Source organism: Aquarana catesbeiana, linkage group LG03, assembly GCF_042186555.1.
Source record: "Aquarana catesbeiana isolate 2022-GZ linkage group LG03, ASM4218655v1, whole genome shotgun sequence".
Classification (NCBI taxonomy): domain Eukaryota; kingdom Metazoa; phylum Chordata; class Amphibia; order Anura; family Ranidae; genus Aquarana; species Aquarana catesbeiana.
The window spans coordinates 625,056,519-625,084,123 of record NC_133326.1 but is presented as its reverse complement, the minus strand read 5'-3'; the positions used below and the strand labels follow the sequence as shown (position 1 = coordinate 625,084,123).

Here is a 27,605-nt window from a genome sequence, read left to right as displayed (position 1 = left end):
ATGCACTTCACACACAGCACACACACCCCTATCCCAGGGTGATCAGGCTGCATTATTATATCAGTTTAACACTCCGTTAAAGGTTCTCTTTAAGAGCCTCGTATTTGCATTCAAGATTTATTATAAAGTTAGTTGCTCTTAGCAGTATCTTTTTATGTGGCTTTTATTCTCTAAGCTGCACCAGAAAACTTACAGCTGCATTTTGTTTGGGCAACACTATCCCTTTTCATTGCATCATTCCTTTTTTAAAGGAACTTTCATTTATTAGCTGGAACGTTCGAAATCAAGATGGTGTCAGTACGTCTGGGCAGCGTGTCACAAGATGGCTCACAAAAGCCAAAGTACAATGCCTTTCCGAAGGAGAGGAGTAGGGCACAATGTCCCATGAATACAGTGATTATCTGACCATAGAACTCCACCTCGGTAACACTAGCTGCATAAAACAATTTCTGGCATGTGTTTTGAAAGGGAAAAAAAAACCTGCAAGATTTTTTTTTTTTTAACAATGAATCACTCTGTGGTTTGTGAGATTAACCTTTTCTAGAGCAGCTTTGCATGTAGGTTTAATTGATCCGGGACACCAGGCCTGGTTAGCATGTCCTTCTCATCTTACCAAAAAATGTGTCAAGTACTCTGACAGAGCTACCGAAAGTATTTTATCCTTTACATTTTTCGAGGCATGGATTCTATGCCACTAATAAGTAAACTACTTGAAGGCCACAGATAACCAACAGCCATGTGTTCCTACACAGTCATTTTATTATTGCTTTTCTGCAACTGGGGCTCCTTACCTTACCTAGAAGTTCTGAATTATTTCGGCGGTGGACAACTAAACCACCATAAATAATGCGCTTGTGATATATCACACAAAAAAATATAAACTAAATAAAGTTGCACCACTAACGTGAGATTTTTCACCGATGCATTTATGTGTTGCGCTAAAGTCCCAAGAAAAAAAAAATCAAAGTCCATATAAAAATTCAGCAAAGGCAAAAAATCTAGAAAAAGTGACTGCCGTGTTCCAAAAACAAGATGAATCTCTTCACCATGTGAGTTCACCTCCACCATAGGTCAGGATGTACTCTTACCACAAAATATGGACCTCCTATTACGGAAGGTCACACAAGCTCAGGTGTTTCCTCATGCACCGGTCTCATGTGGAGGCCAAATGGAAAACAGACCATTGGATAGCACCAATCCTCAGGGCCATCCATATCAGTGGTAACTGTCCCCAATGAAGAGAGAAACGCTCCTTAAAACCTCCTTAAGAGTTATGTTTATTATAAAATATTGCACTTGCATGGTTCAGGAATAAAAACGGCATTAAAGCCTGGATGGACAACTGCCTGGTTGCTTGCTGAAGTTTTATTAAATTCCATTAGGAGTCACTGGGTCTAGTACAAAGGCAGGTTTACACCTATCCCTACATACTTCCAAAAAAGTCAAAACCTTTAAAACCCATGGGACTCTTTTGGAGGCAATCGACCACTGAAATGTAGAAGTCCTTAACATTATTAGAACTTAAGTTCTAATAAAGTTAAGGACTTTTACATTTTACATTTCTGTGGTCCCTTACCTCCAAAAAAGTCTCATGGGCAATATTTTTTTACTTTATTTTCCTACAGGCATAGTTGCAAAGGGTCTTCAAGTGGCCATAGCAAATCATGAAGTTATTGCCATTAATTGCAACTCATGTACCTCATCCTAAAATCTATCAAGAAACGAACAGCGCTGAGGAGTATGAATTTTCATGGTATCGCCATAGACTTCGCATACAGCAATGAGTTAAAAGCGTACAAAAATGAATAAACATGTTAAGTTATCCAAAGTGAAACTTCACTCAAAAAGGGATAGTTCTGCTTGTTTGCATCCTCCCCACACTTTAGTTGGGGGGGTACTCACTCCCACTTCCGGTCAGATTGCCACGATAACATGTGCCCATCCCCCCGCAGCCTTCTGGGATGCATCGCATTCACAAAGCGCAGTAGAGCTCGTACATGCGCAGTACCCAAGATGCCTGCACCTGAAGCCGATTGAAGAATTGGCTTGGGTGAGGACATCGCTGGATCACCGGACAGGTAAGAGGTCTTCTATTAATAAGTCAGCAGCCACAGTATTTGTAGTTGCTGACTTTTAACCTTTTTGGGGGGGGGGGGGGGAACTGGAGCTCCTCTTTAAATTTTTAGAGAGAGGTGCCCATTATAGGGGCATAAGCTCCTAAAGAACGGAACCGCTGTTCCTATATCTCATGGAGATCACTGTTATTGAAGGGACTCAGTTATCAGGAACATGCACACAGTCAATAATTATTGTAAAGCTCTAATGAGCAGAGCCCTCTGAGTCGTCTTTTACTTAATTGAAATATCTGCCTTCATTTTGTTTAGCGCTGCGCAAACTGTTGGCGCTATATAAATCCTGTATAATAATAATTCTAAACATGTTTCACGGTATAAACTCCTTTTTCAGGAGTTTTAGAGAGCTAATACGTTTCTGTTAAAACAAAAAAAGAAACATACAAAATTTTAAAGCCATGCCTTTGTACTGTTCTTTGAAATGCCAAGCTAGGGGGCACCAATCTTGCCCAAGAATGCCAGACTACTAAGTAGACTAATGAAACAGGGAAACCAGGCGGACATAGGAGCAATACCAACGGAGTACAGACTGTAAAATCAAATAGACCCACCAATAGTAAGATTTTGTCCCATGCTAATGTATATAACCCACTACCTTCCCATCTACTACTCCATCAACTGGCCATAGATGGGTAGTTTTTTTTTCCCAAACAGCCAAACGGGCTGGGGAAAAAAAAAAGTTTCCTCCATCCACGTAAACAAGGTGGATGGAGGAATCTTTCCCCCTGCTGGGACGTTGTATTTTTTTTTTACCTCAGGACTTGCCAATTGAATGCAGCTGTCTTTCGACAAGTTTTCCATGTTTCATGCATGTTCCTTCAACAGAAGTTGATCAAATGACCGTCTTCTGTGGAACAAGGAGGGGGCCACACATTGATCGAAATTTGGCTGGGCCATGCTGAACTGACCAAATTTCGATCAGTCAATGGCCAGCTGGAGGATACCTTTTTTTTCTTTCCATGCAAGCATCACTTGAACCATGGGTCATCTTTGACCTCCAGGTTTTTAAAATGGATGGGTCAGTGCATTTCCTGTAATTTAACACCCACCTCGGCTGCAGGTGACCCTCAGGACTTGGAAGTCTGTGGAATTGGTTAACACGTACGTGTCGCTAGAGGCGTTATTCAAAACTTGTGTGTGCTGCAAATATTTGAGTGCGCTCACCATGTTTGCCATGTCGTCCCTTGAAATGGATGCTTTAGAGCTTCTTATTTATCCTCATATGACAACTTTGCACATGTTTCAGTTGTTTACAGTTTTAGCATGGTTTTTATCTTTTTTTTTTTCTTTTAACTTTTTTTTTTTTTTTTTTTTTTCCCTTCTATGCCCTTTGCTTGTGAAGATTTTTTTTTTTTTTTTTTTCCATGCAGTGCACGAGAGAGCGTGGGAGCAGACCTATTAATGTCTATCTATACATTGTGGAGTAAAAGTCCCTTTTGTGTGTATGTATATGTATGAATGAAGGACCCTATGATCTGAGAGCACAGTCAATGTTTGCAAAACGCTTATAGACAAATCTTAGAGTTTAAAGCTTTTTAAAGACCCGTTTGAAACAGGTTAAAAACAGACAGCCGTGGGAATGAGCGTCAGCCACAACTGGTTGAACGAGTCTGGTTAGTGGCTGAGGGTGCGGGAGGTAGATTGGGGTGGAGAGCTGTACATCAGCCAGCTCAGACAAACACATCATATATCCTTACTAATTAGGGCCTCCCGTCCCGGGATGCTGACTCTCCCCTATACAGTCACATACAAAACTCTTATAAAACTTTGACCTGACTTTTTTTGGGCTCCCAGTCCAGTGAACTGGCAACGTAAAAAAAATTAGGGGAGCTGCCAGTACTTGACGTCCCACTGCTGCTTGTTGTTTTTCATAAAAACATTTTTGGGAATCTTCAAACACACCGATATGAAAAGAAGTCCCTGGTAAGTTGCCTGTGGACCACAGCAGAGAACCTCAATTTAACATACTAGGATTCCATTTGTCTTTGAAAGAGGAAATGTGGCCAAAGGACTAAAGAGAAATCCATCTAAATATACAAAAAAAAAAAAAAAAAATTCTGTAACTGAAATATTTTGCCTGCTAAAATGCAGATTTGTTTGGACAGTCTTGCGATTTGCACATTTCTTCTTGCGATTTGCACCTTCCTGCCATTCTGCAGCCACTGACATCACTATTTACAACTAAAGTTTCCAATCTTATCAGTTCCCTAACTTTCTTTACAGCAGTTAAATGGCTACAGCCTAATCTTGTGGGGAGGGGTGTTTCATCCAGCTTAGATCGACAGGATTTATTCATTACAGGAGGCAGAGTATAAAACCGATCTAAATCCCTTTCTAAAACTTACCTATATAATAATCTCCTCCCGCAAACTAAACCTGGAAATACCTTTTGGAGCATGTCATTCTTTCACTCGATACTACAGGTTTACTGAAAGAATAAGTTCACCTTTGGGAACATGTTGCATGTTCCACCCGTTTTTAGGGTGGAACATTTAACTGTTCTCACTGCTGCAGCCTCTGCCCAATCCCTGCATTTCCTGTGACAGCAGTAGGGGGAGAAGTTCCCCATACCAGCTGTCACTTTTTGAAATCAGCGGGGCTTTGCCCACATATCTGCGTCATTCATTCACACAGCTCTGTGTGTGAATGAACTACAAGCCCTGACCTCTTTTGCAGCTGTTGGCTTGTGGTTCTCAAACTACCACGATGCTGTGGAGCACGGTGGTAGTTCATTGATACTTCCTATCGGTGTATATGCCTGCCCGTATGGGCACACAGATACACTGACAGATCTGCTGGAGACCTGCATAGCACCAGCAAAGCTGCTGATTGCGGCTGCAATGCTTTAGACTCTGGCTCAAAAAAAATAAATGCACATTTTTTACCTGCAAAAAAAAAAAAAAAAAATGCATTTATTTATTTTTAAAAGTGAACTTATCCATTTAACGTCTATTTATGTTAGGTGTGTGTGTGCGCTTTCTTATCTGAATCAAACTAGTCACTGCAGATGGTGGTCCCATAGACTACTTTTGTCTCAAATTGTACTAATACCCAAAAAAAAAGAATTTGGGGAAACTGGAAGCATTGAGTTTACCGCAAGGTAACCCCCTCGGAAGTGATTCTCTGGGGGGGGGGGGGTCTATCAGATGCAGGGAGGAGCTGCCGAGGGACCCCAGAAGAGCAGGTTTGGGGCCACTCGGTGCAAAACGAGCTGCACAGTGGAGGTAAGTATATGTTTGTTATTTAAAAAAAAAAAAAATACCTTTACAATCACTTTAATGCTGTGGTTGGTATTCAAACTGGCAATCATAGTGCCTATCAGCACTAGGGTTGCTGGTTTAAATCCCAACCGCGGCGTTTCCATGTTTTCCCTGTGCCTGCATGGGATTCCTCCCACACTCCAAATGCCTTTTGGTAGATTAATTGGATCCTGTCTAATTTGGCCCTAGTATATGTATGAATTTCAGTTCAGGGACCATTAGACTGTGTAAGGGCCTTGAGGGCAGGGACTGATCTGAATGTATAATATATCAAGCACTGTGTAAATTGATGGTGATATAGAAGTACCTGTAATAAAAACAATAAATTGATCTGTGTATATGTTGGGGGTTAGTGACTCAAAGTATTCAATCAAGAAGGTCCGCATAACAGCCAGACACCCAGCATTTTTAGAGACCGTTTTCAGAAATGGCAATTGCAATGTTTTTCTCGTGACAATTTTTGGTGTCCTAGCGGTACATCTCTGTGTAGTGTATTCATGATATTAATCTAGCATTCTAACAAACGATATATATAAAATACACAATATAAAATACACAAGTGTATTTTAAAGACCAACTCCTGGAAACTTGAAGATTACCCCACTGTAAGAGAGGGCATAAATAACTTGATTTTGATTCAAGGAAAGAAAATTGCTTGATTCCCCTATCAATCCCTCCCACAGTTCTGCCAAAAGGGAGCTTTCCTGGCCGGCAGAATGCTATGATTACTGCTAGTGGCAATAGCAAATCTGCTAGTGGCAATAAAAATCTGACAGGCTGGTTGTACCAAAGTCGATCTGGCCTGCCTATTGATGGATTGAGTCTCAAACAGTTGCTGCAGAACCAGCTGAGATTCAGTACGTTTATGGCTGGCTTAAGGGTTAATTGCTCATTTAGGTCTAAGGGACATGGAAAAGATTTACTTGATCCTCTGTGCTGCTAGACCAGTCCCTGCAGTGTCATCGCCCCAATGCGGTCCTAAGTTCCCAATATCATTAAGACCAATGCAAGGTCCATAGCATAGAGGACACAGAGGAACAGTTCATTGTCGGAGTGAGGGGAGCGCTGTTTGTTGGAGGATCGGTGAAGTAAAACTGCTTTTACTCACCCCACTGTAAGGGAGAATTTTATGATTTCCCAGAATTGGGCTTTATTCAAAAATGCAATTGATTGGCAGAAAAAAAAAAAACTTGTATACAATTAAGGGGTGCTAATAAAGTTTTTGGACTTCTACACTGTTAGTTGAAAACAAATACTAAGTGGCAGGTCCTTGCCATAGAAGAGCCATCATCCTCTCCAGCAGCCCTTCCCTCCAGCTGTTGAAGCACAGCAACAACCTCCATCATTTTAAGGCCACTTTTACACTGAGGCGCTTTTAAGGCGCTATAGCACTAAAAAAAGCGTCTCTCCTATCACTCCAGAGCGGTACGCTTGCAGGATGTTAAGTCCTGCAAGCAGCATCTTTGCAGCGCTTTAGGAGCAGTGTATACACCGCTCCTAAAGTGCCCCTGCCCTTTGAAATCAATGGGGCAGCGCCACTTTGCGGGCGCTTTTAACTTTTTTTTCAGCCGTGTGTGAAAGTGCTACTTTCTACAGTGTCGGAAGCAGGGCTTTTTTTCGCAGAAAATAGGTGCAGGAACTCAACCATGACCCCCTAAACCCCCCCTCCCCCCCACACACACACTTTCCAAACCGCGTCAGATTTCACTAACAGTGGGAGGGTATAAAAGGGGCATTAAATACCCTCCTTAAGAGCTTTACCATCTTCCACATGTCTTACTTTTGCTGCGTTATAAAGTTGAAGCATGCAGCCGGCTCTAGTATCTCCCCACACACTGTAGGTGGCTCCTTCTCTCTAACTTGCAGGGAGATCATCCAGTGGAGGTGTCAGCATACGCAATGCACCCAGGCCCCTGCATCTCCCTTGTGCCCATCCTACACTCAGTGGGAGCCGCTCAGGAGATCAAATCTGTCTGAGCTGCTGGGAGACCAGCTTTCACTGCTAAACACAGAAGCCGGACTTTTGTGTTTACCAGTGATAGTGCTGAGCAGGGAGCAAAGGGCCTGATTCAGAGGTGGTGGAACTGAGTTCCACCAAGTTCCAGCTGACCAAAAGCCCTGGTCGGAAGCCTGTGTCCCCCATGTGGTGGTTCACTTCCGCAACACGGTTGTGTCCCGTTATGACGTGGTGAGCGGCAGATGAAACACCAGTGTAGGGCAGGGGACACCGGCATCCGACACTCCCAGAAGTGTCAAATGCTGAAGAGTCTTCGAGAGGGAAGATGGATCACACAGGCTGCCATGGAGGTAAGTATATTGCCTTTTTTTGCAGGGACCTGACGATTCGATATATATATATATATTTTTTTTTGGGGTGGTTGACAGTGCTGCCTTAGGCCATCCTCCTTCCCTGATTGGTATGCAATAAAGTTAGGTTTCCAGCTCATTACTCGTTATTTTATTGAAGATCTTTAATCAGGCAAGGCAGATTATTATCTGATACAGTCATGTTCTTGGTGGCTGTACACTCCTATGTCTTTATTGGGTAAGATGTAGTTTGCTTGGATGTCTTTTGGTTGACTCTTGAATGTGTCATGTTTACACCAGCCCACACCGTTCTGCAATAAATAATGCCATCGCTCGGCCCGAGGCTGATATTCCAGTGACGGGGCCACTTCTAGACAGCTTATGATTTATTAGAATTTTTTTTTTTTTTATTCTTTCCGGATGTCTGTGTTCCCTTGGAAAAGAGGGAAGAGCGGGGTGAAAGTAAAATATTTATCCCTCTCTTGTGCGATTAAGTTCAAGTCCAGCTGTCTCACGAAGGGGGGGCCAAATAGGGGATCGTGGGAAATTGGGACTTTAGTAGGAACATCTGGTTTTCATCTGGCTTGATATATCCACCTGTCCTTGCCAGTCTGGCTTTTATGCTTGGCGTACGTTCTGCCTTCTAATAGTCCTCTAGTCGGGGTCTGCAGAACCGTCTTTTAGGTTCTAGTTTTGCAGTGCATTGTGGGAAATCCTTTGTCTCTATCCCACACACACTTTTCTCCAGTTTTTGTGTTTTGGTAACCGTTCCTTTGGCTCTAGTGCACACTTTTTTTCTTTTTTTTTTATTGCTAGTTTTAAATTAGAAGTCTATTCTAGCACGGGCTGCATTCTTTGGTCATTATGTATTTTAACTCTTTTCCTTCAGTTTTGAACGCATACATTGGCAATTTTTTTTGATATTTTGAAACTTGGAGGAAAAGTAGAGTTGTTGTCCAAAACAACCTCTCAGAAGAATGCATTTTTTTTTGAAGATGTAAATCCTGTAGGGAGCTTAGAGTTTTCATCGGCCGTCATACTTAAAGTGGAACTTCACTTTCTCCATCAACTTTGACTGTTCTTAATGCAGCTAGAATTAGTAAATAGGAAAGTATATCTTAACCTTTTATTTACATTTCTTCAGTTACTTCCTGGTTTCCAGGCCTAGGCAAATGGTGTCATGTATCCCAGAGTCTTCAGGAGAGGAGGAGGGGCTTTCATACCTGAGCTAAGGGCAGATGGATTCCAGGAAGTAAATGCTACACGAATCATCTGCCCTTACTCAAGATGGCCTCGGCCAGAAATGCTAGAGGGCTGTCTTTCAAAGTGATTCAAAGCATGGCGACATAATCCAGAAGTTTGCATTGAATATTAAAAATGAATTAAATGGGGTTTTTTGGTTTTTGGTGCTCAGATGCAGTGTAGTTCCTCTTGTGTGACTTTAATGGCAGTGATTGTAACGAGAGCTTTCCAGTCTTTGTAAGCAAGTAATGCCAACCATACATGGATAAAATTTTACTGGTTCAGCATGGACCGGCTGAGATTCAATCCATGTGTGGGCAGGCTGATTGTTCCCAAGTTGATCCTTTGAGTCAATTTGACTTGGGTACAACCAGCCTTTTAGATTTTTTTACATTTGATTACTGTCAGCAGCTATAGCCGCTAGCTGTAATGAATGTGTTCTGCTGGCCAGGAAGGCTGTTTCGTGGCCGCGGTGGAAGGAAAGAAAATCAAGTCAACTATGCTCTGCTTTATTTAGTCAAGCCATACGTTATTTAACCTGTGGTTGAAGGAAAGGTAATTGCTAAATGTCCCCTATCAGTACAGTCCGTGATGATGGGGAAAGCCCTTCTGCAGCGCTATAGCGTTCTGCCATTGGGGAGCCTTCCACGATGGCAGAGTACAATGATCACCACTGGCAGTAATCGGGTGAAGGAAAAAAAAAAAAAAAAAACCTAGACAGGCTGGTTGTACTAAAGTCAATCGACGGATTGACTTCAGTAAAACCAACCTGCCCATAGAAGGTTTGAAATTTGGTCAGGTTTCTGCTGAACTGGCTAAATTTGGTCTATGGCCGGCTTAAGTCACACTGAACTATTACAAGTAGTCACACAAGTAGACTTATACTGTTAGTGCACTCAACCTAGATCGACTATAGATCTTAAATCTTTTATGCAGCAGGTAATTGGCCATTTTGAAATCTTGCTGTAAAGCTGCTGGGCACTACAAAAAAGGCCAACAACCTATCAACTCTAATTGCATTACAAAGAAGTCTGGCTACTAGTGGTTGCTAAAATTCATATTGCCTATTGAATATACCTATATGTTATCCTTTTACAGTAAGGACTCATGCACATGGGCCCTTAGCAGCTCCTGTTTGCTGAGGCAAAAATCCCTCAATGCTCTTTATCTTCAGGGGAGCTGCATGTGCCGCATCCAGCCACCAATACAAGTGAATAACGTCTGCATTGACGTTTACCCACTCATGCACGTGCTTTCCTCTAAAGACACAAGAACCTGCATTCCATGAATTAAAATATATGAATGAAGCCAAACACGCCACTTTCACATTCAGGAAGAAGTTCCATACACGTATGTATGGTCTCATAAGCCATTCATTTGTATTGGGAGCTGTATGCAGTATATGCGTTTTTCGGGGTGCCAGAAAGCCCAGGGAATTTTGCACTCCTGCACACAAGATCTGCTAAACGTCCATGTGCAGGAGGCCTCGTGTTTATAGTTCTATCCAGGCTGCTGATAAGGTGGTACAGCTAGCCCTCCTGTATCGGGGCCCGGGTCCCATCACTTCACAAGGTGGGGCCCAGGCAGCTACTGAGCAGGTCATCAGGCTGTACTGCCTTATTAAAGAAACCAATCCCTGGTTCTAATATTTGTGCCCCCGGGCTCCTCTGTGTGCCCCCCTCACCTGAAGCTCTGCCAGCTTCTCTCCTCGCTGGCCGGCAGCTGCTGCAGGCACATGGGGATCGGTTTCAGGATGAGGTGGGGGGCCTGTCAGGTAGACTGTACGGGACCCCATGATTTCTAACAAAAGCCCTGGTTCTATCCTCATGTGTGCCCCACATTAAAAACTGGGGCAAAGGTAATGAGAATGTACGTTTTTGCTTATGGCATCCAATCAAACTGAATTATAAAAATGTCGCTAAGTTGTGATTGGTTGCTAGAATGAATAGACACAAGGCTTTCCTGCACTTTTTTTTTTTTTTGTTTACAAAAGCCTGCACTTTTTTTTTTTTTTAATGGGATGGGTTTTACAAATCCTGCAAATATTATAAGAACGTATAAGTAAATTATTTCTAGCCCCTGTCCTCGCGTTCTGCCATGTCTCTGCCTCAAGGGCACTCAACTGAATTCCCATGGAATAATTGGCACCATACAGAAGATTAAACTCTTTTGGCTTTCAGTTAGATTGTTGGCACACCTTTTGAAATCAATCTTTAATAGGTTTTGCTGGGTTTCATCCATAATTCGGCTTTACAAGGCTCATTTCTTGACTAAGAAAGGGTTACAGCGCGCGCACTCTTAACGCATCCCAGATGTTTCTTGTCTGGCTCTCTCAGCCCCCGCCCTTCGTCTCCTTCTTTCCTGTTTACTCAATTTTGTCTTTTTTCACACGTTTTTCACTTATTCTTTCCCCTTTGCTATATACGTGAGGTTATTGCAAGTTTCTCGCTGCTTTTTGTCTACATTCCCCCTTCGTGACAGTCTGTTTGCTCTGTTGACCAAAAGAAGACTCACTTGACCCCGTGGAGCTGAAATTTACACACCTTCGCTCTTTGACCTTTGCTTTCCTACGCAATATTTCTAAATTTCGCTTGTACCTCCTCTTCTAACCTGCTCTTCAAAGTATCTTGGTTTGCAGGCTTTCCAGCAATAAGCCTTCCTTTAGAGGTTTGAGCTGGCCAAACACGTTACAACCAGATTGTACAATCTACTTTAAATTTCAGTTTTACAGTTATGAAGTGTTAAGGCCTACCTGGGTGATAATGTATGGAGTGACTTGTGTAGGTAGGACCTTGCACTACATTGTTGATAAATCTAAAGGACATTGTGCAACCACATTGTAACATATTTGGCCAGGTTTGGAAGCAAGAGCTCTGAACCAGTAAACATTTGGCATGAATTTTGGCTTCGGTTTCAGGCCCATTTGGAAAATAAAGGCATGGACTGGAGTTTGAGTATGTGGACATGTTCGCAGCATAAATGGCTTGACTCAACAGACAGCTTTTTATATCTCAAGCACTCAGGAGCTACATCTTCTCATTGAATGTAATTCAGATATGTTCAACTCAAATCAGACCGTGGGCCTAGTTGGTTGGAATTAAACTGAAAAGGGCTACTTGTGTCTGCTAGGGGCCTCACTTAAAGTGGTTGCAAACCCTTACATATACCCAGTGAAGTGACTGGAATCAGGTGATACACAGATTAAACAAATCCTTCTACATAAGTTGTACCTGTCTATCTGCAGCCCTCTCTTCTCTACATCCATTCAAAGTCCAGAATATTGATACAGCTTGTGTGAGCTGTCAGAAAACAGGGGGAAGAGCACTGCAGTAACTTTGCAGAGCTCAGTGAGGAGAGCTAATTGTAGGAAAGGGACACCCCCTCCCCCCTTCCTTTACACAGCTGTCAATCATAGGCTCCTTCCCCTGTCACCATTTTTTTTTTTTTTTTTTCTTGGTGTCATAAAAAAGTTGCTCATGCAGATGGCAGAGAAACAAGGCAGCGGACATAAAAGACACCTAGACCGAGGAAAGAGACAAATACTACACACTATAGAGGTATATGCTTTGTTCCTTTTTCATGTCTGAGGTTTACAATCACTTTAAAGAGGAGCTTCAAAAATGTAAGCGCGCATCTACAAAACGTGTAGATGCGGGCTTCTAATAAACAGACACTCGCCTATCTAGGGATCCAGGGTTGTTCTCACCTAAGGCAGTTCTTCACGTCTTCGGGTCCCAGGTGCCTGCATGTTATTTGTGGGAAGCCAACTGTGACTCCTTGTGGCTTCAGATCCGGCTCCCTACTGCGTATGCACAAACCGCAACTTGTGAATGGACCTGCAGTCTCCCGGGACCTGTGACATGTTCCAGAAAGTTGCAGGGAGGGAGGGGGCCGAACCTCCACTCTATTTTCCAGGCAGTGGGAGTGGGTACCTCTCAAAATTAGGTACCTGCTAACTTCCCCAAAAAAAAAAAAAAATATTTCGAAATGTGGCAGAGGAGAATGAAGAGCGGAACTCCCTCTTTTGGGTGAAGTTCCCCTTTATCCCTTTTAACTTCATTTTTCAGTAAACAATCATAGCACTTGTCATAGTAACAACTTCAGCTTGGCATTTTAGACCAGAGAAAGGGGTCTTAAATCTTCCCCGAAATATGTAATTAAACTGGAATATTTCATAAGGAAGTGCAGCATTTAATAATTGGAGAACAGAAATTATTTTCCTAAAGCAGTAACAGCCACACCAGAGCCAAAAAAAAGGAAAAAATCCTGATAAAAACACTAGTTCAACTTGCCGAACACCTATTATTTCAGTTGACAGGGCTATACACCAACTATGGCCACCATAAGTGGTTGCACTCGTCCATCAGGATTTTTTCATTTAATTTATATCTTGGAGAATTTAACATGAAATACTAGATGTCTGATTTCCAAAACTAGAGTCAGAGTCTGGAATTGTGACGAAGAGATCTCGCTGCTGGCGTATCCAAGACACATAGGAAGCCAGGAACTGACTCAGCCCACCAGGCTCCATCTCGAACTTGATTATCACTTTGGGTGGGCTGGCTGTTTTAACCCCCTCATTGCCATTACAGGGCCAAAACTGACCATTGCTTTACCACTGGTGAGTGAACCTTGTGGTAAGATGGTTTCAAGGTGATTCAATAAACCAGGCTTTGTCTGAAAGAAAAATGTCAGTTTTGGTTGTACTGAGCTTCTCATTGTCCTCCACTCTTGTTTCTTTACTATTCTCTTGGAATTCAGAGCTCTCCAGCTGAGAAAAATGCCGAGTTCTAAAGATCATGGGTGAGAGCCAAGAACCACAGCGTGAGCAAGAGCCTTCATTGGTACCCGCCCACTCAGCCACAGCAGCTCTGAAATTCAGCCTGTTCCTAGTTGCAGCCTCCTGAACAGATCTTAATATTTAAGTTTGATCACACCAGATCAAAACTTGTTCCTCTGTGTGAAAACGTTCCTGCCTTTTCATCTTTCTATTGTTTTGCCTCAGTTGAAACTGTGGTTGAGGCTCGCAGCTGTCACACTTTCCATAATTTGTCATATTGTAGTATGTGCCCTGTGCTGGCATGTGAGTCAACTATTGCTATGGCTTACTGCGATGTAAAGTTCTTTGTATGCAGAATTATTTACATTGGTTAAAGTTAATGTAAACTCCCTTTTGGACTGTTAAATATACAATTGAAAGTGATTTGTTAGATCTGCTCCGTAAGTTTAAACATACCTGTTGATCCTGCCAGAAATCTAGTGAGCTTGAAATGGTCAAGATCAGCGGGTGAGCTGTGCTTTTACATCCTTCTGACTGCCCCTCTTGGCCACACAGGCAGCGGGACAGGGTTGTACACGTGCCATGGCAGGTTATACCCCCTGTTGCATTTGGCAGGCAGTACCACTGCTGAATGCGTCCCATTCAAGTAAATGGGGCCTTGTCATAACCGCCCTGCAACTCTGTGTAATGCATGTGGGTGTGCAGGCTTTACAGGGTTAAAATAGATGGTGAGGAGTTGACCTATCGCCTCCTCACCTCCTGTCCGACATCTCCAGAAAGCAATCTGCCACAGATCACTTTTCAGAGGAGCAGCAAGGTCTGCCGCAAGTGTAATCTTAGCCTTAGGGGTTGATTTACTAAAACCAGAGAGTGCAAAATCTGGTGCAGCTGTGCGTGGTAGCCAATCGGCTTCTAATTTCAACTTGTATATAAAAAAAAAAAGTGCAGTGCTAAATGTATGATTACATATAAATAAAGTGCAAAGTGCTACAATAAAGTGCATAAATTAATTTGTTCAAATGGGAAGTGGTCAAACTCAAGTCCTTAGAAAAAGTCCCATAAAGAAATCCAAAAATCTGAGGATGGAAAGTCCGTGTGGTAAGTGTAAAACGGAAGAATCGCCAGTGTCACTCTTCACACATAATTGAAGGCTTTCCAGAAAACCAGCGACCACCCTTAGGGGGTCAGAAAGCGCTCAATCGGATCTCATATCCACTCAATAGGAGCCTAGATGTTCTCTCAGATTGCCGAGAATGATGAACAGTGGAGGACTCTCAAACAAGCTAGGAGGCAACGTCTGGAAACACTCTGCGATGCTCAATAACCATAGTGCATGAAAAATGTAAAGATCCACATAGCACAATACTGTACACGTTTCACGTTTATTAAAATCGTAGTATACTTGCAGGAAAATGGCATAAGTGAGCATGTATACACATCATATCCAAGCCTGATCAGTTTCCCTTATGTAAAATGGCCGAAGTTCGATCATGTATGCGCAGTAGCGTGTTTACATAGCTCCTGCCAACGCGTTTCATCATACGTGACATCCTCAGGGTTACATTCAACTTGTTCAATCAAGCTGTGACAATAATCCCCCGTTCACACTGGAGCCATTTCACATGTCAAATCGCATGCCAAATAACAGCCTATTACCGGTAACAGCACTGTCCCAAACGGCGCAACGCTGACTTTGCGGCACCGCAGAGATTTCCAAAAGTAGTTCCTGCACTACTTTTGGTGACTTCGGGACGATTTCAATAGACATCTGTGCATGAACTTGCACAGATATCTTCTGAGTCGCCCCCAAACTCGCACTGAAATACTGGTTTGAAATTGTGCGAGTTAAGCTGAACTCGCATGATTTCAAACCCGTTTTTAGTGTGGACAAGGGCTAAAACCTGGAAGCTGATTGGTTTCTACGCAGAGCTACACCAGTTTTTGCAGTCTCCCAGTTTTAGTAGATCAACCCTCGTGACTTCATCTTTGATCACATAATGGCATCTATCAGTGGGCTGTTGATATGATTTTGATGTTTAGATTGGATTAGTTTATTACAGAAGCACTGTATATTTATTATTCTAAATACATTTCTAATATAGTTTAAGGGTCCATTCACACTAGGAACTGCATGTGAATTGCACAGGATAACGATGCAGTTTCTGCAAATCGCTTGCAGTTCTGTGTAGTGCAATTTCAGCCCTATTCATTTTGAATGGGCTGAAATCGCACCCCACCAAAAGTAGTGCATGCACTGCTTTTTTGAAACGCAGGGCAACGGCGTCGCATGGTACTTTTGTACCATGCGATCCAGTGCGTGCAAAAGCCCTGCGTGTGGGGTGTCGTTACTTTTGCACTGACCCCTGCAGCAGATCGCAAGGGCAGTGTGATTGGAATGCAGTCCGGGTAGCCGCACGGGAACGCAACTTTCCCGCACTGCATTCTAGTGTGAACAGTCCCTTTAGATTATTTATTTTGCAGTGTTGGGTGTATTGTCTATATTTTTACCATTATACTTAGTTTTGTAAGTATGCTGGCAAGTTCATTCATATTCTGTCATTTTAAACTTTGGAAATGACTTGGGATAATGACACAAGAATTCCCAGCTCCGCCCAACTACTGCAACCATTATAGCACAAAATAATGGTGTCATGCTCTTCTTAATGGGTTTACTGTAATTTTAGAATAAGGAAATAATTGGGGGCTCTTGTTCAGAAATAACAGTTCAAAGGCTTAATTATGTTCATATGGGGGACTCCATAAACCAACTGCCAAAATCTCAACCCTTGAGTCTTTAAGAGAGATGTATAAAGCCAGGAGGATCAGCTCCATTGGGGCCCTCCCAAAATTAAAATGGCTGCTTTAGTGGGACATTTTCCTTGCAGAGCCTGGTGTTACTATAACAATGTATTACAGTGATAGCCTGTAGTTGGGGTTAGTGTATATCTGTGATTTGTAATCTGAATTCTAATTTCCTTTTCAGATGTCCCACTGGTTGGATTGGAGACTATTGCCAGTTTAAAGATCCATGTGTGCCAACACCTTGTGTCAATGGCGGAGTCTGCCGGAACTCTATCCGAGGAGGAACTGTCCAGTATGAATGTAGCTGTCCCAAAGGTTTCAGAGGTAGGTGTTTCTTGTGGACCTGGAATTGTGAAAGGGAGAGAGTATTCATTTTACCCTCTTATGATGATCCAATATATTCTGCAGAGCAGCGCTCAAAGAACCATGCACGTTGGTCCCTCACCTTTAGTTTGCAATTGAATGTACCTAAAGCATTTATAAAGTTGCGTAGATAATGTGCTCGGCAGGAATTCTACCCAAAACCTCAACTAGGGAAGGGTATTACCCCCTTGTCCACTGTGCTGCCTCATTGGTCAGTGGTTCATCTTTTTTAGGTCAGGATTGTTCGCTCATCGATGCCTGTGCCACTAACCCATGCGAGAATGGTGCCCGCTGCACCAATTGGAATGGCCGCTACAACTGTACCTGCCCACCAGGATACCAGGGCCGCAGCTGCCGTCTGGATATTGACGAATGCCGAACATCGGGGCTCTGCCAAAATGGAGGACAGTGTATTAACACCCCTGGCTCTTTCCGCTGTCGCTGCCCAAGTAGTTTTACTGGCCAGTTCTGTGAGGCCAATTATGTGCCATGCGCACCTTCCCAATGCCTGAATGGAGGCACCTGCCGCCCAACTGGAGACCTCTCCTATCAGTGTGTCTGCCTGCCAGGTAAGGAAATGTCACCCCTTATTTGTCCCTTTTTAAAATGTGTGGCTTTGTGATATTTTACTCTTAAACTTCTGTGTTCATAGGCTTTGATGGACCAAACTGTGAGACCAATGTGGATGATTGTCCTGACCATAAATGCATGAATGGTGCCACGTGTGTGGATGGAGTCAACACTTACAATTGTCAGTGTCCCCCTGAGTGGACAGGTGAGTCACAGCCACCTATTTGCGTAACTTGCTGTATTTTTATTTTTTTTTTTCCGCTCCACTTTATATTAACCACTTCACATTCGGGCCAATTCTGACACTTCGCTCCTACATGTAAAAACCGTCATTCTTTTGCTAGAAAATTACTCAGAACCCCCAAACATTATATATATATTTTTAGCAGAGACCCTAGGTAATAAAATAGCAGTAGTTGCAATTTATGTCGCACTATATTTGCGCAGAAATTTAAAAAACTTAATTTGGGGGGGGGGGGGACTCCTGTATTAAAAAAAAAAATCCTAAAGTTAGCCTGATTTTTATTTTTTGTATAATGTTAAAGATGGTGTTATGCCGAGTAAATAGATACATGTCACACTTTAAAATTGCGCACACTCGTGGAATGGTACCAAACTTTGGTACTTAAAGATCTCCATACATTTTTTTTACAGGTTACCTGTTTAGAGTTACAGAGAAGGTCTTGTGTTAGAATTATTGCTCTCACTTTAACATTCATGGCGATACCTCACGTGTGGTTTGAACGCCGTTTACATATGCGGGCGTGACGTACGTATGCGTTCGCTTCTGCGTGCTTGGATGGGGCCCTTTAACTTTTTTTTTTAATTTTTTTTTTCACTTTCCCTTTTCAAATAGTTTTTTTTTTTTGATCATTTTTATTCTTATTACAAGGAATGTAATCAGGAATAGTGCCTGACAGGTCCTCTTTACAGAGAGATGTGGGGTCTATAAGGCCCCACATCTAGGCTGAAAAGCCTAAGATTAAAAAAAAAAAAAAAAACCTCAGCCTTTTCAGCTAAAACACGGCAGTGTTTACATTTGCCGGTGCCAGGAGTGACGTCATAACGTTGCACCTGGCTTCCAAAGGTCATTGAGATAGCTGGGGACCATCTGGTCCACAGTATTCTCTATGGTAAACTTCCGGTTCGCCAATCATATGGGTGAGCTGGTAGAAGCACCACGGGGCAGAAGGAGTGGGGGGACGTCCCCTCCCGCCGCCTGTAAAACCAATCAAGCGACTGAACAGCCGCTAGAATTGTTTTTTTCTGTGCAGGGAATCGCCGGCAGAAAATGATATCTGAATGATGCCTGCAGCTGCAGGCTTTAAATAGTGGTGTCACCCTGTTGCTAAAAAGTGACTGAAGAGTAAGAATCACATTATAGCCAAACTGGTTTACAAATCCTTCTGCATGTAACAAAGTTTGCATATATATTTAACTGTTCATTTAGGCCCCTTTCACACTGGGGCGGCGGCGGTAAAGCGCCGCTACTGTTAGCGGCGCTTTACCGTCGGTATTCGGCCGCTAGCGGGGCAGTTTTAACCCCCCCCCCCCCGCTAGCGGCCGAGAAAGGGTTAAAAACCACCGCTAAGCGCCTCTGCAGAGGCGCTTTGCCGGGGGTATAGCCGTGCTGTCCCATTGATTTCAATGGGCAGGAGCGGTGTACACACCGTTCCTTCACCACTCCGAAGATGCTGCTAACAGGACTTTTTTTCCCTGTCCTGCTAGCGCACTGCTCCAGTGTGAAAGCTCTCAGGGCTTTCACACTGGAGAGACAGCAGCGGCTGTTTCGGGTCGGTTTGCAGGCGCTATTATTAGCGCAGTAGCGCCTGCAAACCGCCCCAGTGTGAAAGAGGCCTCAGTGGTCTGAAATGCTGCTTTAATGTTATTTGTCGTTCTCACCCATTGACAGTCCCAGCACCATGGGGTGTCAAATACGTGACTGACAGTATGGGAGAATCTGCTTGGTGTAGATTCCTTAGTGAGCATCCCCTACCATGTGCTCCTGTCCAACAGAGGGGGTGTTTAAATGTCACTAGAGGGTGGCATTCAAGAGCAAAGAACCAGACTGCTGAGTCTTAGGCATTCTATGCATTAAAGTAAAAAACCTTCCAGTATCAGCTTGAACCCCCCCCCCATAAAAGAATACTTATTTGAATTCTGTATTGATCCAGGGCTGTAGCTGAGAGCAGCATTGCTGCTCTCACCTTCTCCTCACAGGACACAGAGGCAGCAGTGGGAGTCATTGCCTTCTATTGCAGTCAATCAGATCCTGTGAGTAGGGGGTGGGGCCAAACTGTGCGGTGTGTGTCCATGGACACCTAGCCCCCCGGCTCGGAAGCAAGCCCACTTGTCTGCCCCCATAGCAAGTGTTTGGGGTGCTATGGAGCAGACAAAAAAAGGGAGACCCCGGAGCACCAGCAGTAGACCCAAGAGGAGGAGGTTTGCACAGAGCAGGTGAGTAGAACATGTTTGTTTTTAATTTAAAAAAATAAATAAAAAATCCATATATTTTTCTTGCCACAGGTCAGTTCTGTACAGAAGATGTAGATGAGTGCCAGCTCCAGCCCAACGCCTGTCACAATGGCGGGACCTGCTTTAACACTCAGGGTGGTCACACATGTGTCTGTGTCAATGGTTGGACCGGAGAGAGCTGCAGTGAGAACATAGACGACTGCGCCACCGCCGTCTGCTTCAATGGTGCCACCTGCCATGACCGCGTAGCCTCATTTTACTGCGAGTGTCCCATGGGCAAGACTGGTGAGTGTGGGATAGTCGTCTTATTATAATATATACCCTTTGCTGTAAGGAAGAAGCTTGAAACCCCCCCCCCCCCCCCCCCCAAAAAAAGAGAATACTTACCTGAGAATGTATGAAATATTATCATAGTGGCACTAAAGTTGGTTAAAGAATCTTATCCTGTATACAGTATATGTTGTGTGAAAATGTTAAGAAAAACCCTTTTCCCTTTTAAGTACAGTAGGGGAAGCCTAAAGCAGGCCATACACGGTCGAATTTTGAACGAATTTTCTTTTCAAAATCAGAAAGTTCGTTTTTTTTGTGATCCGATGATGCCACCATTGAATTTCGAAGTTCGGCCGACCAAGCCTTCAATTTCACCGCATGTTGCTACAGAAAAGAATTTTCTTGGCCGGGAATCTTCTTTTCTCTCCGTATATTTTCTTTTCTTATTACATTTCTCGCACGATTCTCCCATCATTGTTTAGAAAATCGTTCGTATTTCTAAAAATTTCTAACGTGTCCGATTCCTCAAATTTGATTGCCGCACGAAAATCGGCCGTTGTTGCAGCCCACTAATGGTGCGAAATTCATACAAAAATTCTTTCATGCGATTTTCGAAAGAAAATTCTTACGAAATTCGAACCATGTATGGCCGCCATAAGGCCTCTGCTGCTGGTAAAGGGATGTTTAGGAGCAGTTCTCTCCTGATCTCTCCTCTGTTATCTTATCAGTACAGAGGGTTGACAGTCATTTCTAGGCAGTTGAGTTTAGAGGCATTTTTTGGAACTCAAAAAAAAAATGTGTTCAGAAGCTGAGTTTACAGGCATTTCAAGCTCTAAACGCGGTAACTTGTGTTTAGCCGCGTTTCGTTTACAGGCGTTTTTCATGTGTGGTTTTTTTTTTTGTTTTGTTTTTTTTTTGTTTTGTTTTTTTAACGCTTCTAAACGCAAACGTAGCATGTAAGCATGGCAAAACTGACATTTTAAACATTGGTTACTATCTGTCAAGTTAAATCGTTCAGGAGAGTTGTCCCTGTTGGAGATTTTCCTTCATTTCCTGTGTGATAAAACCATTGTCACCAGGACAGGAAGTGAGTGGAAATCCCTGTACAGGAGCCTAATAGCCATAAAAACTTGAGTGGAATTTTAATACTTTCCCACCAAAAAAAGAAAAAAAATTGCCTTGACATAAACTTTAATCAAATAATACCATTTAATAAAATGTAAGTGGAAATGGAGTGGAGGTGCATCCTTTATCTTGATAGCATCAGACTGCCTGTGGGGGGGGGGGGTTGACATCTGTGGTAGCATTTTCCCTGTCACAGCAAAGTCCTGGCAGTAAGAGGTGAGATTGTAAATTCAAGTTAGCTGACGTAAACTACTTGCTTATCTTTTAATCTGCAAACTGACACTTCCTACGAAAAATCTTAATTTATCTGTGAAAGGTTAAAATGTTATAACTGTAGAAGAAAAAATAAAAGGTGTTGCGGTTTGTGTTTGAGAGGTTTCCTCTTGCCTCCTTGAAATGTTGTGGGGGGGGGACCTCTCCCCAGTGGACATCCAAACCGTAAAAGCTTGATGGAGGTTCCCCCCCTCAATTTATCCAAGACACTAAGTATAATTATGACGGTTTTGCCAAATAACTTTTTTTTTTTTTTTTTTTGACGGACTGCCAATTAACCTTTTTACACCCAGGTAATGCATATGTGTTGTGGCAAAGAGGGTAGGCTTTAATACCTACACATCGCACATGTGCTTCCATGAGCAGCAGAAGTTTCTGTACAGGGAGCACGCTTGCTGTGGGCACCAACAGAAACCGAGCTGTCAGACAGCTCCTGGTCTCTAGTAGTGATTGAGAGCTGGTCCAGGCGATTACAATGGTCACATGCAGTAGTGTATTTAGGTTTTGTGCTGCCCTAGGCCTGACTAAACTCGTGCACCCCTAATTTAAATATGACCTGCCCCTTCCTGTCAATGCCACACCCCTTGCTGTTTAAGACCCACCCTGAAATTTTCGAGTGGGAACACCAGTTCTGAGGGCCTGGGAGGGCAGTGGATTCTCTTAATTTGCATAATTTCCTCTCACTTCCTGTTTGGCTATGGGGCAGGAAGTAAAGGGAAATCTCTGCAATGGGACAAGGATGGTAAAAAATAAACTGATAGGGGTTATAACCCTTCCTTTCTCTATCCAAAATGGAAAAAAAAAAAAAAAAAAGTGTTTCCCATAGTTCTACTTTAAGTACAAATTTCTGATAATTTTATGAAGAGGACTAAGAAGATATAACCATGCCAATGGTGCAGCAGAAAAAATATAGCACAGTGAGATAGGACAGTCAAAATTAGAAGCGCCGCCCAGTTGCGAAATGCCAGCCACCCGCATACAGGAAGCAGTGAGGGCGCTAGACTAATTTGCCTCTCAGCCCAGTCCGCCCCATAAGACTGATGCTACACTAACAGTGTAGCGCAAGCTGGCGGGGACTCTTTCCCTGCTGCCCTAGGCCTGGGCCTTGTCGGCCTAGGCCAGGATACAGCGTTGGTCACATGATCGGGCAGACCACCCACCGCTTTCCCCTCAACCGGGCATAATTACCCAGTTCAAGGAACGCCTGGGCTAGGTTGTTTGTTTGTTTGTTTTTTTGTTTGTTTTTGTTTTTTTTTTAAGCGAAATGTTTACAGTTCCTTTTAACCTTTTGTTTAAAGAAAAATTTTCCCCCTAAAAGTGTCTTTGTGATCGCTTATCTGTTTTCTGCGCAAAGAAGGTGGGGGTGCAGAGCCTTGTATTCGTGATCTGCTTAGCAGCCCTGCTGCGAGATTAAATGACAATAACATGAAGGCTGTGTCAATCAAGTGTCATAACCCACCTCCTGCTAGGTGGTGCTACCTGTGATGTAAGCATCTTGGAGGGTAGTGTACACCATAGATGCAACTTATTTTTTTATGAAGATTCAAAACCTGTGCATTGCGGTGGAGGCAAGATGAGCCTGCATATCGATGACACTGCAAACAGGAAGAGTGCCTCACTGGCAGGATCAACAGTATTTTAGTATTTTCAACCAAATGTAAACTGTGTAAAGGTGAGCACAGTTATTAAATGAAAAAAATGGAGGTGATCAATGAAAATTTATGTTGGTATTGTGGGGAGATATTTTCCAATGCATAGCTGTCTCCCTGACTTTTTAACCCATAGGCGATTAACAGACATATGTTAAGTCATCATTGACCTAGCTTGGCTGCTAACCTAGAACAATAGAAGGTGTGACAAACACTTTGAAATATTCTATTTACATAAGTATTTCAATTTAAATGTTAATCTAGTATAACAGCATGTTGCATAAATCTTCCTTTTTTTTTTACCTACTTGTCTTCTCTTTTCCAGGTCTACTGTGTCATTTGGAGGATGCATGTGTTAGTAATCCGTGCCACAAGGATGCCATGTGTGACACTAACCCAGTGAACGGGCGCGCAATCTGCACATGTCCGCCTGGTTTTACTGGGGGAGCTTGCGACCAAGATGTGGATGAATGCTCAATAGGTATGTATTTGCATAGAGGCCTTCTCATCTAACTGCAAAGAATGTTGTGTACAGTGATCGACCATGGACGGGGGGTTAGATAGAATATTAAGAACATTAACACCCAAAGTTTGTATGGGCTGACTGAAAATGGTATACACCCCTTGGTGTAGCCAAGTCGTCATAAAGTTGTTTGGGTTCACTCAGAAAATGACATATTTATACAAAGATTACAGCTTGAGCTCTCAGAGAAAACCTACCCAGAAAGAAAGCAAGATACCATTGCTTGTTTGGTTTTGAAGGGGCAAACTCTGTCTCTGTCATCTTACCTTTTGCCTCACAGCTTTGTCAGTGACTAATCCAGAACAATATTGTGTTCTACCACCGTAGTGGAGGTCCAGTATCTGGCTGTGCTCTCCACCTACATTTTAGAAGACTGCATGAGGATAATTTTACATATTTTGCTGAAGTGCAATATAGCCTTCTTAAAATTGAAGGGAAAAAAAACGCAAAAGCAGGGATTCCCGAAGAATGCCAGCATTACATAAATAGAGCGTTGGCCAGGAACACAATTGACAGCGAAACCCTGTCTCTTCTTAAAACACAAGGTTTCTACATGTCGTATGTCCATCACAAATCCCCAAACAAGGGTTTTATATCTCACTTTAGATTAATGGGTAATGCCTTGCAAAGCATTCATTCATGCCTCTTGGCCAACTGATCCTCTGGTTTATAACATCGATACAGCCTGGTTCAGTGGAGACTTTTTAGTTTCTTTTGGCCCACCCACACTATAATCCCTCTAGTTATACTTTCTTATTGCCCCCCCACATATACTGTATGTATTTTAAAGGTGTCTTTGACTTTGTGTCTGGAGTTAAGTTTTAAAAAAAAAACATGTCCAGACTTAGATTATTTTATTTATCTATCTATCTCACGGATATACATGGACCCAAGGGGTAGTACTAGCCAGCTTGGGCTCAAAGTGGGTTGAATAACACTGGCTGTCATTCAACCCTAATTAAAGACTGAGGACATCTTTTGGTAAAAATTACTGTTCCAAAATAAAGGCAATCAAAAGCTGCTTTTTTTTAATCTTTTTTTTTTTTTTTTTTTTAACTGCAGTTCTGCTTTAAATATAGTGAAATTAAGATGTATGTTCTTCTCTGCAGGTGCCAACCCCTGTGAACACTTTGGTCGTTGTGTGAACACTCAGGGTTCTTTCCAGTGCCAATGCGGTCGGGGTTACACTGGTCCTCGATGTGAAACTGATGTCAATGAATGCTTGTCCACTCCCTGCCAGAATGATGCTACATGCCTGGACCGGATAGGGGAATTTACCTGTATTTGTATGGCAGGTAAGTTGCTCCATTCAAGATTAGGCAAGTGTATGATGTCTGTTGCCAGTATATTTTTGCAGTATTGAAGTTTTCATTAACTTGTTCTCCTCAGGCTTTACTGGTACATTCTGTGAGCTCAACATTAATGAATGTGACAGCAGTCCATGTGTTAATGGAGGACTTTGTAAGGATATGGTAAATGGATTCACCTGCAGCTGTCCTGCTGGTAAGCATTTATTTCCATAAGTTATGCTTACACTTAGTTACCTACATTATAATACTTCTGGCCTGTGACAGTGTTCTGGGGATTTACTTTGTGCCTTATTCTGATACCATAATTTCTGTTCAAAATGGCTTGCTTCCAGAGCACATCAGAAAGCCAAATGGTTGCACCATCAAACCTAATATTCACCCTAACGCTTATATAAACCTAACCTCAGACTGACTTCACTCTGTTTACGACTTTGTGGCCCAGCGGCATGCTTCTACCATGCCTTGTGGCTATGTCCTCAGATTTGGTTGTTTTGTTTTGGATTTCTTGAGATGGGATTGGGTCTCCAAAATGTTCAATGTCCAAAGATTTGCTTTTTAGGGTTGGTGGAGGATCTACTAGTAAGTTCCCATGCCAAAAAACTGATCCGCATAATGTATTTCTACCCTGTTTCCCCGAAAATAAGACCTAGTGTGATTGTCGGTGATGGCTGCAATATAAGCCCTACCCCCCAAATAAGCCCTAGTTAAAGTCCTTGTAGGTCTTATTTTCAGGGTAGGGCTTATTTTCGGGGAAACAGGGTAGGACTTATTTGGGGGGTTAGGGCTTATATTGCAGCCATCACCGACAATCACGTTAGGTCTTATTTTCGGGGAAACAGGGTATGCAAAGATGATTACTCTGGTCAACGAGAAGAAATCCCTCCAACTAACCCTCTCAAAATAGAAGAATCTGATCAATGCAGCTCTCCTACTATACTAACTGGCTAGGACGATTTGATAAAATGTGGGGTCCCTGAAGTAATTCACTTCTTACTGTTTGACCTACCTGGGTTCCCGGTAGATCACAGCTTTATGCTGTATATTTTATTTGGATGTTGTCCGAATATATACTCACTAAGAAAATTTCAATTTGTAATGAATATGCAGTATATTTGACACAGAACATACTCTGTTGATGGGTAATAATGCTTTATTGTAATTGTACTGGAGTACTAATGAGCGTTTTTTTTTTTTTTTAAGCCAAATAGTTACTTTAAAGTGCTTTTTAGGGAATAGAACCTCTGTCAGACTTTTATTGTCTGCATCCCAGATAGGGACATTCACTCTCTCTATTTTTCCTTGTGAACATGGCAAAAAAGAACCCCTATTCCTTACTCCAACAAAAAAGTTTCAAATCGCAGTGCCATTAAGATTTAAATATGACTTGCCAAGATTTTTGTAAAACATATCTGAAGCTGAAAGGGCTGGTAATATGTGAATTGGCTGCCATGCTGATCTCCTAAAAAAGACACCAAGAAGAATGTGTTGTCTGTGCCGGCCATGCATGAAAATAATTTGGTGCCTGTGTTTTGTGTGCTGTCTATGCTCACCCCACCATTATATCCATATGATTCATGTATGACGCATAGGAAAACTTCACCAGCTTTCTGTCTAAGTTCAAAGGTGTCCAATATTATATTCTTTCCCATTCTTGACCTATTATTGTTCCAAATGTAATTTTAAAAGTCTATCATGGGTCTTCCTTTTTTTTTTTTTTTTGTATTGTTTTGGTCACACTATTACAGTTTACACTTTATTTTCTCCATCTAAGCTTCTCTTTAGCTGAATAGAAAAACAGAATTAAATTACTTTATAAAGTAGATAATTGGCTATCCTTCAGTATGTGTTTAGAATGATTTTCCTGTGTGAGAATTTAATGGAGCGACATTCTTTACAGCCTATATAATTTTGGTGAAGGCCTTTCGTATAAGCGTATTTAACCATACATCTTCTTTAGGTTTCTCAGGCTCCATGTGCCAGATTGACATTGATGAGTGTGCCAGCACTCCCTGTAAGAACGGAGCCAAGTGTGTGGATAGACCCAACGGTTACGAGTGTCGTTGTGCGGAGGGTGAGTTCTTCGCTGCAGGTTATCTGACTGAGGGTAGCCTTACTCCTGGGGTCTGTCTCTGATGCTGTATCCTGTTCTCTCTCACGCTCTCTGGATGTCTCTTTATATGTTCAGGGAGGTAAGTCTTGTCTGTAGATTTCCACCCGCTCCATCTGCCTGCAGCTCGCTTCCTCCCAGCCCTCCCTCCGGCCTAGCTGGTGCTGTGTGTGTGCTTCATGCTCCTTCATCTTCTGCTTTGCCAGGCCAGGGTTCCTCGGTGGCTATGCTCAGCTTTTAGCGCCATGTTTGGTTTTCAGCTCCTCCGTGGCCTTTTTACTATCGGCTCATCCAAAGACATCTGCTGTTTTGGCTCTTTCATTTGGCATGTTTTTGCTTGTTTCGGCTTCCTTCTACCATATACTGCCATCTTTTCTTCCATCACCTGTTATTAATTGTTCTTGCTTCTCTCTTACA

General features: G+C 42.6%; 1 protein-coding gene across 1 annotated transcript in view; it reads left to right on the top strand.

The window, feature by feature from the left end:
- Nucleotides 1-27,605, top strand: part of NOTCH3 (notch receptor 3) — a 132,294-nt gene that overhangs the window by 63,480 nt on the left and 41,209 nt on the right. Inside the window, exons 3-10 of the mRNA XM_073622382.1 lie at nt 16,705-16,847; nt 17,120-17,455; nt 17,539-17,661; nt 19,983-20,216; nt 23,574-23,729; nt 24,881-25,066; nt 25,161-25,274; nt 27,039-27,152. Of these exons, the coding sequence (XP_073478483.1) occupies nt 16,705-16,847; nt 17,120-17,455; nt 17,539-17,661; nt 19,983-20,216; nt 23,574-23,729; nt 24,881-25,066; nt 25,161-25,274; nt 27,039-27,152 (1,406 nt within the window). The remainder of the gene's footprint in view (nt 1-16,704; nt 16,848-17,119; nt 17,456-17,538; nt 17,662-19,982; nt 20,217-23,573; nt 23,730-24,880; nt 25,067-25,160; nt 25,275-27,038; nt 27,153-27,605) is intronic.